Here is a 14,758-nt window from a genome sequence, read left to right as displayed (position 1 = left end):
TCCTGATTGAAATTTCTCATTTCTCCGGTAGTTTTAAAAGCTGAGCTTATGACTGCTGCATATTATTACAAAATTCAAAGACTATTTTAAAGTCTTCTTGCAACTGTAATGTTTCGTGGGACACCCTGTATATTGGTAATGACAAACAAAACTAAAAATTTTAGTTTTTCATATCTATCCTTTATCTATGCTTTTATTTTTGGCATGACAGTTAGAAATGATAACATAATATTTAAAATATTCTTAATAATATATTTTCCAGAATATCGTTAGACTGTAATTTATCTAAAATAAAGATTTTTAAGTTCTATGTTTATGGACTAATGAAACAAATAATATTAATCAACTGACTCCAGTTTCAATGGTATCAAAAAGGCATAAATGATATTTTGTCACGGGTTTTTTTTCTTCAAATGATTTAATATATAAATATACTTTGCTTGTCTGTTTGTTTGTAACTGATAAACGTCAAAACGGCTGAATTACCGATCGGGTCCAGCTTTTTTTCTGGAACCTCACATGATCCCAGGGAAGGCTTATGGATGCTCAAAATTAACAAAATGTGTATATTTAAGTGTTTGATTTTTGTGAAATTTTGAAAATGCGGGAGAAAAAATTAGTTTTGTTATTGTTTTATATTTACAAAGAGAAGATGAGATAGAGCTAAAAATAAAAAATTAAAAAAGAGGATGGACGCGAAGCACCCAAAAAGCCTAGTAAGTTAATATTTAAATAGTTTTCCCTGATCCTCTAGAGTTAAATCTTGATCCTGATCTTGATCCCGTGGATCTAATCTGATCCAGTATTTTCTCCATGTGTAACATTGTATTTGAGGTCACATTCCTCTTGAGAACTCTCTCAAAGTCCGGATGTTCCATCAATGTTTTTAGCGCCATTTTAGCGTAAATCCGGGCCTCCAGGCTTCCATCTTCAGCCATTTTAGCAATAGCAGGAAGTAGTTTATCTGTGATATCTTTAGCTCCACTCAGGACTTTCTCAGCTCCTATCCTATCTGTAACTAGAGCTAGGAGACGGGATACAGCAGTCCGGATAACAGGGTTCTTGTGATGAAGAATTTCTCCGGTTAGGATTGAAATAGTTCTTACTGGAGATATGTTTTCTACCATCCGGTCAAGGGATACGTTGCAGTCCTCTCTACAAAAATACAATATTCAAGAAAACAAAACCTTGGAAAATATTTGAAAGGAAATAGGTTTTTCATAACTGTTTAAAGATGCTTTGGACGTATTTTCAAATGGCCCCCATCTATAGAACTCTAGGTGTGTCTAATTCACAACGCAAAGTGCACAGTTGTAAAAGTCATTTTACATTTGACCTAAAATGATTGAATTATATTTAAATAGTTCAAGTTTAGAAAGATTGGAAAGCATTTGTTTTTTAGTGACAAATAATTCGGAAAACTTTTAGCCTTAGTCAAAATTAATAAATTTCTGTTTGTCATCGAATTTATTCTTAAACCGTTTTAATATTTCTCATTTTTTCTTTTGATCTTCTTTTAATAATGGTTAAAAAAACAACATTATTAAGTAAAAAAAATTTAATGAGTTTTACTTTTCTCCGTTTTAGTTTTAGAAAAGAAAAACATGTTTATATATTTATCATCTTTCTTGATCCAATATCGATAGAGGAACCGATACAGTGGTAGGCGATTATATCAATTCAATGAAGACGACTTTTCTATTAAAGTTTTGATCCCCAACAAGCGTTTTTTAAATTACAAGATTACAAGTAAACAAAGAGAAGCTGTTAATTGACAGCATCTCTTTGTTTCCATTTGTATGCATATCCATGCTTATTGAAAGCTTTTTAGAAATCAAAATTTATATAGAAAGTCGTCTTCAATTTATATAGAAAGTCGTCTTCAATGTACTGCCTCAAACTCTTATTTTCTAAGCCTTGTCTTACTTTTAAAATGCTAAAAAATTGAAAGTTCGAGGCAAGTAATCAGTTATTTTTCAGCCATCATATTGATGTAAAAATCAGAATTAAATGGTTAGAGCTGAAAACTTTAGAATTGTGGATATCAAAATCAATACATGATCTCCTCTTTTTGTTAATCTTAAGATAAATATAATCTTGAGTTTGTAAAACTCCGCCAATCTGGAGTGGTGTTTGGAGAAACCGAAACACCCAATCAGAGAAGCCGAGAAATTTGAAATTTAATGAGTGAACTCTCATTGGTCAAACAAAGGACAGATATCCAAAAAGAGAGAAAAAATGCGGATTAAGAAGGAAATTAAAAGTGGCCACATTGGATATTCAGATTAAGCAATCAGGATTAACGGTATCCAATTCTAAAGTTGTCAGCTCTGAATCAAGGATGTAATGCAAGGAAATTTATTTCAGAAGTGTACGCATCTTTTGTACTGCAGTGTACTGTCTCTGGGCGGTAATGTAAACACAAGACGGATGTCGAAGCCTGACATGGGATCCATCTTTCACATAAAAAATCAATGAAACATTCTGGTCATAGAAAAATATTATGTGAATTATCAAAATTTTAAAAATTTAATGCTTTTAACCTCCTCGGATACTAAACGAACACTGATGCATCTATTCTTGTTTACAAATTCTGCCAAGAAAGAACTGGTTTCAATATGTTCGCAGAGTATACGCAACTGTAGTTAACTTTCCTTGCATTAGCACCTTGCTCTGAATACAGTTGTTTTTAATTTTCTGGCTGAATATTGTATTTCCTGAGGAACTTGTTTGTCTCACAAGTTTTCAGAAGCAATGGATTCACGACCTTTAATATTGACATTCTTCATTTCAGAAATAGAAACAGAAAACAGAACTCTTGTTCTGTGGATATCGTGATCAATGTTTTTTGTTAATCTGCAGATTAATTTAATCTTCATTCGATATCCCACATGGTAATCGTACCTTGAACGGATAACTGAAATAAAGAGATAAAGTATTAATCATCAAATTAAAAGTGTCCACAATTGATATCGAGATCAAACGATCTGGATTATGAGTATTTAACAAGCTATGAAGAATTAACTTAAATATTATTATGATTAAAATTGATAAAAAAATGTCAGTATTTTCCTTCTCTATATCGCTCTCCATATTGCGTTTAAGATGGTTAAACATCTCCCCGAGTACAGTCACTGCAGCCCTGGCCACCTGGCTCCTCAGGTTCTTGACTTGCTTCAGCAGCAGCTGCATTAAGCTCTTGTACTCAACTATCACAGTCTCAGGGTGGTGAACCACCAGGCGGAGTAGTCCGGTCAACCCGTCAACATTTTTCTCCCAGTCATCAGATTCAAGCTGATCAATGGTTTTATGTAATCCTTCATCTGGTCTAGCCCAGGGTTGGATGGTTACTCCGTCATACGGAGATTTCAAGTAGGGTACAGTTAGCAGGGGGAGTTGTTGGTTACCGGAGAGGTTTAGGTTACTTCCTGCAGTTGATCTCCGAGGTACGGAAACTACACTACTCTTAGTTCTACGGTTAGAGGTGGCAGGAACACTCATGGATTGATTATATCTTCGTTTAGGAGGCTCAGTTTTAGGATGAGGGGTAGGGGGTTCGTCATCAGGGAGTTCGGAGGGAAGATCATTTGTGCTCTTGGAGGAGTAGATATTTGGTATTAACAGTTCCTCCTGCCTTGGTTTTCTGTCTGGAGAAACACTCTTTGTTCTTGGAGCCTTTTTAAGGTAACTGGCTTTTTTAGACTTTAAATAGGATGTTTTGATAGGTTTAGGATTAGTTTTCTTCTCAGAGTGGGGTTCATTATCTAGCTCATGTTCTGTTCTTGGGTTGGATCCGTTCATATCTGGAGTTTTTCTGGTTAGTTTAGGGCTATACTGGTCTGTAGCACTTATTGAACTGTGAGGACTTCTAGGATCAATAGGAGATCTTCTCATGGTCCCTGGACTAAACTTCTCGATCGGAGATCTTCTTAGGGTCGCTGGACTAACCTGGTCAATCGGAGATCTTCTTAGGGTCCCTGGACTAAACTGCTCGATCGGAGATCTTCTTAGGGTCCCTGGACTAGCCTGATTTAATGGAGATCTTCTTAAGGTCTCTGCACTGCCTTGATCTACGGGAGATCTTCTAACAGGTCCAGTATTAAGTTGATCTATAAACGTATCTGGGCTCTTTTTTCTCTTATTATCAGGTACATGGGCTGGCACTGAACTTGTATTAGTTTTCTCCGCAGAACTAGTTGAACTTCCATTCCTGAGCAGATCCTTTCTCCTATGCAAACTTGAACTTCGTTTAATCGGAATCTTGCTAGATTTGGCGGAGGAGGCGTTGAGCGCAGAGAATTCAGATTCTGAATCTGATGTGAAATCATCCTCGTAATCATAGGTTGATATCCCTGAGATCTGAGAGTAGGGAGTGGAAACAGTATCCGAAGATCTTGTTAAATTTCTTCTTCTCAAGCTAAAGGGTGAGTTCTCTACTGGGTTTAGAAGAACTCCGGACTTGGAAATGAGTGGAGATTCTCCGGGGAAATATTTTGGAGTTCTCGGACTCTCTCCGGTAGTGTTCACAGCTGATATAACTACATCATCTTCTGTATCACTGAGATCCTCAGCAGGTTTTCCTTGAAACATCTTTCTTTGCTGTTCCATCTGTTCTCTTCTTGATATTTGTACAGATTGTCCCTTTAAGGGAAGAGTATCCACAGAAATCGTTGCTCCGCGTGGTTTATGTCTACTGAAGCTGACCCTACCCCTAGTATCTGTACTGTCAACGTCATTCATACTGATTCCACTATCCCTTGTACCGCTGGAACTCGCTGTGCTCGCTTGAGATTTAGTTCCGATCAATCTGGGGAGTTCTGGTTCAGGCGTAATCTTTCTCCCCAGCTCCCTCTTACCACTCTCAGTTCTCAAGGTATGTATTGAGTTCCCTTCTAGGTTGGGTAGTGTTCCGTTCCCGGGTTTTCTAGGAACACCTCCGTTCCTGGCGGACCAGGCAGAGTTCCTAGGATAGGATGAGGGGGTGGACACCTTGCTAGGCAGGATAGAAAAGCCTCGATACCTAAAATTATCAGTTTATTGAGAATATTGACAGTTAGATTAAACCACCTAAAACACAAGTAAAACCACTGAATGCACTGTCTGGAAAATTGTCAAAAAAAAACTTTTGTGCAAAACATACTTCTTTGAACAATTTCTTTTTGTTGTCGTCTGAATTCACTTTGGAAGTTGACATTTGGTTTTTAGTATTCCCCAACTTTGAACCTAATTGGAGGAAAAAATTAATCACCAGGATCTATTGTAACGAGTAATTGCCTTAAAAAGTATTAAGGTAAATTATCCTTGTCATGAAAGGAACGCATTATTTAATTATCATTATCCTATTTTTTTCTCTAAAAATAAACTCCATTAAACCTGCCGTGTCCAATATTATATTATAGATTTTATAACATGAGATGTTATTCATTTAATAGGATATTTAGATGAAGCAACGTTTTGAAAATAAGAATTTTATAGTAAGGAATTAATTCTTTGCCACAAACTTAAATTTTCTAATCTTTGCAACGAGATGGTGTAAATTCAAACTTATTTGATCTTACAGACTTCATAGTTTAAAATGTCTAAGGTTTGCGACATTGGGTTGCAAAGATATAGAGATGAAAAATCAGAACTTGTAGCTAAGACTCAATTCCTTTAATTCCGAAACTTAGATTGATTTTTTTTTCAGCAGACAAAGAATAGAAACAATTTAAACTTTAGTTTTCTAATCTAAATATCTCTTTGCAACCTGATGTCGGAGACCTTTGATATTTAAACTATGATTTCTGCCACATCTCATAGTGAAGGTTTAAAGATTTAAAGATGTAAAGTGTAAACCATCAGGCTGAAAAGATATTGGTATCATTTACTTAGAGTTTAAGATAATTATGTTTAGTGACCGAGTTTAACTAAGTGGAGAGATGGCTGAACTACTATGCTGGCTACTGCCTCAAGAATCATAACTTTGAATCGGTGGTTCAATATTTGAACCGGCGAAAGGAAGGTTATCCACCTAGCACAATTTCAGTTCCTTTATTTTGTTATGAACGTCGTAAACCCCTGAATCTATAAATACCTAATCTCTGACTCTGTCGAGGAGCGAGCAGTGTTTCTAAATATAAAATACATGTTTTTTCTGTTCGAAAAAATTAAGTCTTTAGACGTAATTTCTCCATTGATAGAGGAATATTGTAAACCCACACAGCTAGTTCATTCAACCCAAGCTAAGTTTTATCATGAGTTGAGAACTGGACAAACAAATAATATTGATTGTATTTAACCCGTTACTACTGGAGCTGGTATCAACGGCCAGAGGAAATTTCCAGGGCAGCAAGATTCAAATCCTGGGAATCCTTATCGGGGGAACACGGATAACGGTGCTTTCGTCGGAAGAGAAAGCAAACTGAACGTCCATTTTGTCCCCGAGAAGAGGGTTAGTCTTGATGAAGGATCAGAAGAGAGCGGTCGATCACAGCTCCAGTAGCTCCGAGAGGAGAATTAGCTCCATCTATGATTCCAGGATTAACTTCGGTTGATCCTCAGTTTGTATTTTAATAATAATGTAAAATAAATGTCCGTGCAAAGTTAGTGCTTTAATCGATTCCATCTGGCTTGTTATATTGAGTTTCTCTTTGTAAAGTTGCCTTTATTGAGTTCTTTATACATGAGTTTCTATTAAGTTTATAATATGTCTGATTCACAACGATACTCCTTTAAACCTTTGATTACTTTTCGATGACTAAGATGTCTTTATTTTTCTAGCTGAAACTTGAGTGAGGTGTGGTGTTGACAGTGTAAGTAAACAAGGATACAAACATCTAATTTTCAGGTTGAACAATAAGGATATCTCCGTCATTAATGATTTTATAAAGGTTTCAAGGGTACCGTGATCAATGGGACATGTCACTTCTAAAATGTAATTAACAGAAAAGTTTAAGACTGGGAAAGTTAGAAAGATATTTCTATAAAATTTAAGATTTCCTGAGCTATTAAAATGCATCAAAAATGTTTATAAAATGTTAAACCATTCACTGCCTTTCTAATGCATTGTAAATTTTTTATATTTGTAGTTTCGTTACTTTTTCATAAATAAGCTTCATACGATATGCATTAAGTGAGGTGCCGGAATCATGCAACTTCTAGATTTGTCATATAAAATTGTGCATTTATTTAGTACTAGCTTGGGAACCTAGCACGGCCAAGGTTACTTAAAGTTATTCCTGCCGTTTACCCGCATTTGAACGATTTTATCGGGAAACTAAATTTTCGCCATAAAAATCAACCCAACTTAAAATCTCAAAACTAAGCTAAGAACATTCTCGTGGATCTCCCGAATTCCCCAATCAAAGTTTGAGGCAAATCGGTCCAGGAGTTCCTGAGTTATGATCGGACAAACATACAAACAGGGATTATTTTCTAAATATAATTTTATTGAAAATCAAATGACCGGGTATTGACTACCGCTAACGAAAGGAAAGGGTGACTAGACATTGAAAAATTGCCAATTACGTGGTCATTGAAAAACGACGATATCTTCTCTATTATTGATCAAATAAAGGTGAATGAAGGATACTGTTGTGGATCAAGCAGGCCAATCTTTTTTAATGAAAGATCACTTGGAACTACGTCTAAAGAGATGGGAAATTTTGAATAGAACCATATATATATACATGTATAAAGTTGTAATCTCTGTTAGTCTGCTTGTTTGTTTGTCCGATCATAACTCAGGAACCCCTGGACCGATGTCTCTAAAATTTGTATTGGGTACTCGAGAGACCCACGTAAATGTTCTTAGTTTGGTTTTGAGTTTCTAAGTTTAGTGGGTCAACTTATAACGGGAAAAATAACTAAAATCGTAATTTACGACAAGGTGCGGGTAAACGGTAGAACTAACTTTTATTCCCCTTGGGGACGCTTGGTTCCCAAGCTAGAATATATATAAAGTAGAAATCTCTGTTTTTCGTTTGATCATAACTCAGGAACCCTTTGACCGATTTGCCTCAAATTTTGATTGGGGAGCTCTGTAGAACCACGGAAATGTTCTTAGTCTATAGGTTTTAAAGTTCATAGTTGAATATGTTGACTCCAAAATGAAATCTGGATTCCAAGCTAGTATATCTATAATCTTTTAAAACATGTTTTATTTCCTGGATGAATCAGTGTTCGTTGGGGAACCGCAAATATTTTCTTCACTTTTACTTCTTCTCTTTCCGGTTCCGGCAGTTTTAACCAGTAAACCTTTTCCTCCTAAACTCTTCTCTCCCGTACTTTTGCTCCAGGGTCGACGAACCTAAAGAAACACCTTATTTATGCTTATGCATTTTTTTGAACATTTAGGAAAGAGGTGAAAAATGCATTCCTTATTAATCGCAGATCTTAGGTTTCCTGGCTTGAAGGAAAAAAGTTTTTAAATAATGATTAAAATGTGTTGAACTAGGAATTGAGTCTTTGTATGTAACAAACTCTGATTTTCTAATCTCTGTACTTTTGCAGACTAAATTCGTATAGACCTTAAACATTTCAAACTATGAAGACCGTTAGATCATTATTAAAATATCAAATAATTACACTATTTTGTTTGCTAAGAGATAAGGATTAGGAAACTTGAGATTGTTGCAAAGACTCAATTTCATTTGAATATGAACTAGAAAATTTAAATTGACGAAATAAGGTCAACTTGTTATCCTATATATATATATATTGATTAATCTAGATGTCAATGACCGGTGAACAGCGGTACGCTTAAAAGCTTCTCTTATAAAGTATCATTTTGTTTCTTTAAACTGTTCATTTTCCTTTGTGCTTTCTCTGCTACATTAACATGCGCATTTCTAGCTTTTAAGAAGCAACTAAGAAATTATAAAAATTAAACACTGTTTGAGTTAGGAAAACGACGCCATCTTCCACATTTTTGATCAGATTAAAGTTTCAAGGGTACCGTTGTAAATCAGGCATTGCCATCTTTGCATGGAGGGTCTCTTGAAATTACACTTGCAGTCCCTTTAATGCAAGAAAATACAAGATTTCTTCCGAACTTCATTTCATATTTCTTATTCAATTCATTAGTTACAGGCTCAGGTAATTTGTATGGTTTAATATACCAAGTTATCTCTGGAATGGCGTCAATGTTTGGTTTGGTTTAATATCTCAAGCTATCTCTGTAATGACGTCAATATTTGGTTTGGTTTATACAGCACTAAATATACCTTCAGGATTAAACTTTTTGATTGTTATTATTCTTAGAACAAAAACTTTATTTTGTAATCTTACTTTTCTTTATAGTTCTTTTTACACTTTACTTTATTTTCATATTTCATTTTAAAGGGACTGTTCAGGCGTAATTTCAAGGTAACCTCTTTGTCAGATTAACAATGGTACTCTTAAAACCTTTATCAATGAAAAACTGAGAAAGATATCGTTGTTTTTCTATCCTGGAAAGTTTTAAATTCTGACAAGATATTGTTGTAAATCGGACATCCCACTTTATAAATAAAGTGAAAAAATTTCGAAAGTCTCTTTAAGGAAAAACTTTATTAAAGATATTTTAATTTAATACTACTTACTCGGACTCCTAAGTAAAATAATAAAATATTCTACATTACTTGAATTGAATTCTACAAAAACAGTTCCTGTTTGCTATATCAAGATATGCATGATGTATGAGTATTCAGTATGCGTGATGTACCATGACATGCTGAAGGGTTTATCAATACAAAATCGTTTACTATAATACAGAGGCTGACATATATTTCAATAAAGTATCTAGTACTGAAATGCTACATGGTTTTCAGATACTGAAATTGTTTTATATCACAATTTCACAAGCCAAAGCTGAATTAATACACCTGCTGACTACTGCAAGTATCGAAGATATATTTTTGGACATAGCTGCCAACAAAGATTTATACTGTATTGAAGACCTAAAACTCTTTTCTATCCTAAATAGTATATTTATTGTTATATTTTTAGATTTTGTAAAGAATAAAAGTACATAACAATACACAATAACTGTACATATAATTGAACATATCAGCATGCAAACGGGATTATGTACCTGGTATGCCGCAGTTCCATTTACATGTACAGGAGATACAGGGGCATGTACAGATGAGGATGCAGGACTAAGAACATGAAACACATCGTCAGCTGATGCTTCTCCGATCAGCTGACGACTAACAGCTGACGATTCCCCGTCCTGCTGACGGCTGCTAGCTGATCCAGAGCTGATTGAACCAGATCCTAAAAGAATAAGATTAAGACTAAGATTAAGATTAAGATTAAGATTAAGATTAAGATTAAGATTAAGATTAAGATTAAGATTAAGATTAAGATTGAAATTAAGATCAAGATCAACATCAGAATTGATATCATAATAATCAGTAAACAAACTTTATAAAATAATTTAAATGACTCAAAAATTATAATTTTTTTCCACTAAAAAGACATCTTGATAACAACAGCAAGCAATTAATTGTAAACATCGCGAAATCTATAAATACATTCTGGAAGCTAGGTTCAATACTATTTTTAATTAGAAATGAATAATAAATGGGTGATTGCTAAAGAGTATCAAAACCAGGAAATTCGACTTTATTGCTGCAATAAATACGATTTATTAAGATTTAGGTTGAATTGATAACAAAAACATTAATTTTCCTTGAGATTGTTTTTTGTCCCCCCCCCCCCCCCCATTGTCTTATATATAACTTATGAACATAGTTTGAACTTTGCAATGCGTTGAAAGGTTCAAAATATAATTTTACCTTTTAAAAGTCATTTTAATTGTGTAGTGATGGTTAGAAACAGTAAAGTACAAATTAAAGAATATTTTTAGAAATAATACCTCTTTAAACTATTTTTTCTTTTCAAACTATTTCTCAAAGAAAAACAACAACTTAATATTATAAAAGTTAGTTTCATCTTTTATTCTTCAAAGTTGTTTGTCGCATAATCCCCTTGAACAGCGAGTTCATGGGAAATCCGTCTAAATATATTTTAATATTTTAATTAAATTAAGGTAAATCAAATAATAAAAAATATTTTTCTGTTAAAGGAATTGAGTCTTTGTCACAAACTGTTTTTTTCTAATCCCCATATCTTTGCAACCCAAAGCCGTAGACCTTAGATATTTCAAAGTTTGAATTCTGTTAGATGAAAGAATCTAAGTTTGAAATATCAAAGGTTTACAACATTGCAGGTGGAAAAATATAGGTATTAGAAAATCAGAGTTTGTTACAAAGACTCCATTCCTTTAAACGACGTCATTAAAAGCTTTGCAAATTTTAAAAAGTATATCGGACATTGCCATCTTTGCACAGAGGTCTCTTTAAATTACGCTTACAGTCCCTTTAGAACTTTTATCTGAGTGTCAATGAGAAAGATTTTTTCTTTTCATATCTTATAAACAAATCTATTCTGTCAATTTCCCTCCTTGTTTCTGCTGCATATTAAATTTTAAGATGTGGTCTTGAATCTAAGGTGTAACTCTAAATTCTGTTGAAGTAAGGTTTCCTACTTGAATTATCCGTTGAGCATTCTGATGTTTCTTCAATAATTCGTTTTGAAGCAAAGAAGTCTCCTTTATGAACTTCATAGTCTTTTATAAAATGACTCAGCGCTGCGGTTAGAACGGTAAAATTGCAAAATTTAAATTTAAATTTTGAAATATATTTTTTTTCAAATGTTTATCAAAAAGTATAATAATTATTGTTTACATAGTTCTATTCCTAATTGAGAAGGTGCCTTTACTGCCATTTTATTTCGACATTTTTCATTAAAAGTTTTAAGAACTTTTTTGTTCCAAGATATTTATGATTTTCACCAACTTCATTGGTTCGGCTCTCAACATAGTAAATAACATAATATTCACTTTTCTAAAATTGTAATAAAAAGGTTTAGTCTTGTTAAGAAATACCAAACTGCAGAAATTGAAAGCTTTAAAACACCAAGTCCTTTAATAAAAAAACGAAATATTTCTTCTGTTAACAATACATGGTCTGATATAAAAGGGGTTTTTGAACTAGGTATGGTCCTTGTTCTACTATTTGACCTAGGTACGGTCCTTATTCTTCTATTTGAACCGGGTAGGGTCCTTTTTCTACTATTTGAACTAGGTACGGTCCTTGTTCTACTATTTGAACTAGGTACGGTCCTTGTTCTACTATTTGAACTAGGTACGGTCCTTTTTCTACTATTTGAACTAAGAACGGTCCTTGTTCTACTATTTGAACTAGGTACGGCCCTTGTTCTTCTATTTGAACTAGGTACGGTCCATGTTCTTCTATTTGAACTAGGTACGGTCCTTGTTCTACTATTTGAACTAGGTACAGTGGTACAGTCCTTGTTCTTCTATTTGAGCTAGGTACGGTCCTTGTTCTACTATTTGAACTAGGTACAGTCCTTGTTCTACTATTTGAACTAGGTACAATCCTTGTTCTACTATTTGTTCGAAATAATATCCTTATTAGCTGTGTCTGATCAAGCATACATTAGATATCCATATTTATAATTTGGAATACTTTACGATTACGGTTTATCTGCAAAAGTTTACTGCAGTAAAACATATATAATTATTTTTAAACCTAAAAACGACGATATCTTTTCCATCTTCGATCAGATAATGGGTTCAAGGGTACAGTTGAGAATCGGTTATATCAAGCCATTTATGCACGGAGGGTCACTTGATATTACGCTAACAGTCCCATTAAAGTTATCATGAACAAAACTTTTAAAAAGTATAAAATTTTGAATTTAAATCTTTAAATCTGAGATGTTGTATAGTGGACTGAAGACAAGGAACTACTATATTACATGGTTCCTTAAATCTGAGATGTTGTATACACTGTAAAATTAAGCGAGCAAAGTTGGATCTTTTTTATATTCGAATCAATATTTTTGTAAATAATATTCATGTTTATTGTATTTAAATTTCCCAAAAATAGATTTTTTTTAAATTCAAAAATACTGTAANACTACTGTATTACATGGTTCCTTAAATCTGAGATGTTGTATAGTGGTTTGAAGACTAGCAACTACTGTATTACATGGTTCCTGGATTATCAATACTGATGAATTCTTTATAATCTAACAGAAGGATTCACCACTCCTTCATTCAACAAAATATTTTTCAAATATATAAATTTTACGACAAAAATTTATATTTTTTTTGAGTTTTTTTTTTGCCGTGATTATAAGTTACCCTCTCTAAAAACATGACAATTCCCGAATCAAAAGATTTATATCAATACATTTAATTTTGATTATTTTCATGAATATGGTTCTCAACAAAAGTGACTAGCCCATTTCTACTGCAAGAAAACATTTATAAATTAAAAGAGTAAAACACTGTTAAGCTACTTGAGTAAGCTACTTGAAAAAATTGCTGCAATACAAATGTTCAGATATCTTAATAAGTGTAACATCTTTTACGAGCACCAATATGGATTTAGACCTAAGCATAACACAAATCAACCACTTTTGCACTTAATGAATAAAATTTATGAAAACCTTAATAAATCTTAACCAGAATTTACTCTTGGAATATTCCTAGACTTAAAGAAAGCTTTTGATTGCTGTGATTTAGACATACTTTTGAAAAAAACTAAATCATTCTGGTTTCAAAAACGTGGCCAACACCTGGTTTAAAAATTATCTTGTTAATAGAACTCAATATGTATGTATAAATGGAGCTTTTTCGACAGAAAGAATTATAACATGTGGCGTTCCTCAAGGAAGTGTTCTAGGGCCCCTGCTGTTTCTGCTTTATATAAACGATTTGCCCCTAGCAACATCTTTTTTTACCAGCCTCTTTGCAGATGATACTAGTTTTTTTAAAGTCATCTCCTGACATTGCAAACCTAATACTTGAGGCCAACACTGAACTAAAAAAAGCAGCAAAATGGTTTCAAGCAAATCGTTTGTCACTAAATGTCTCCAAAACAAAGTATATAGTATTTAGAAATAGAAATATGCACTTTAACCCCAACAATTGTAATATATCAATAGAAATGAGATACTTGAAAGGATTGGTAATGACTTTGTGAAAAAATATTTCAAATTTGTTGGACTTAAACTTGACGAATTTTTAAACTGGGATTTTCAAATTGAACATATCTCGAATAAAATTGCTAGCTCAATCTTTGCTTTGTCTCAAATTAAGAATATCTTACCATTAAATGTTCGTCTACTTGTTTATAACTCTCTTGTAAGGCCTCATATTGAATATGGAATTGTTACTTGGGGAGGGGTTAAAAACTTTAAACTGCAAAAAACAGATCCTTACAAAAAAGTCAATCTGAGCGGTTAATAATAGTTCTTTCAAGGCACGTTCAAATCCATTATTTTCAAAATTGAAAGTTCTTAATCTTGATGATACATGCAAACTTTGTGTTCTGACATTTATGCATGGATACTTTAATGATAACCTTCCCTCTTCCTTCCAAAATATGTTTAAGTCTTTAGCTGAACCGAATAGAACAAAATCATATAAATTAGAATGGGTTTTAAACAAAAATTTAGAAAGCTTTCCATCCGCAATGTTTCCTAAATTGTGGAATGAAATTGAAATTGACCTTAAAGAAACTAAATCTGCAAAAATATTTAAACAAAGAGTTATCAATATTTATCTTGAGAATTATGAGAGGGTTAAATGCGAAAAACCTAGCTGTATATCGTGTGAATAATTTTATATAAAAACTATAACAACTGAAACTTTATTAGCTTATTTCTGTTTCTGTAACTACCATCATTAACACCCTGTATT

The 14,758-nt window shown here is 33.3% G+C and overlaps 1 protein-coding gene across 1 annotated transcript in view; it reads right to left on the bottom strand.

Moving 5' to 3' along the window:
• Positions 1-643: 643 nt before the first annotated feature.
• LOC111696881 (TOG array regulator of axonemal microtubules protein 1) overlaps positions 644-14,758 on the bottom strand; it is a 32,767-nt gene continuing 18,652 nt past the window's right edge. Inside the window, exons 19-24 of the mRNA XM_023466645.1 lie at positions 10,052-10,236; positions 8,145-8,287; positions 6,074-6,109; positions 3,073-5,020; positions 2,718-2,767; positions 644-1,155 (exon numbers count right to left, since the gene is read on the bottom strand). Coding sequence (XP_023322413.1) covers positions 729-1,155; positions 2,718-2,767; positions 3,073-5,020; positions 6,074-6,109; positions 8,145-8,287; positions 10,052-10,236 — 2,789 coding nt within the window. The 3' untranslated portion in view covers positions 644-728. The remainder of the gene's footprint in view (positions 1,156-2,717; positions 2,768-3,072; positions 5,021-6,073; positions 6,110-8,144; positions 8,288-10,051; positions 10,237-14,758) is intronic.

Source organism: Eurytemora carolleeae, unplaced genomic scaffold (assembly GCF_000591075.1).
Source record: "Eurytemora carolleeae unplaced genomic scaffold, Eaff_2.0 scaffold186, whole genome shotgun sequence".
Taxonomy (NCBI): domain Eukaryota; kingdom Metazoa; phylum Arthropoda; class Copepoda; order Calanoida; family Temoridae; genus Eurytemora; species Eurytemora carolleeae.
The sequence above is the reverse complement of the archived record's forward strand: the minus strand, read 5'-3'. Positions and strand labels throughout refer to the sequence as shown.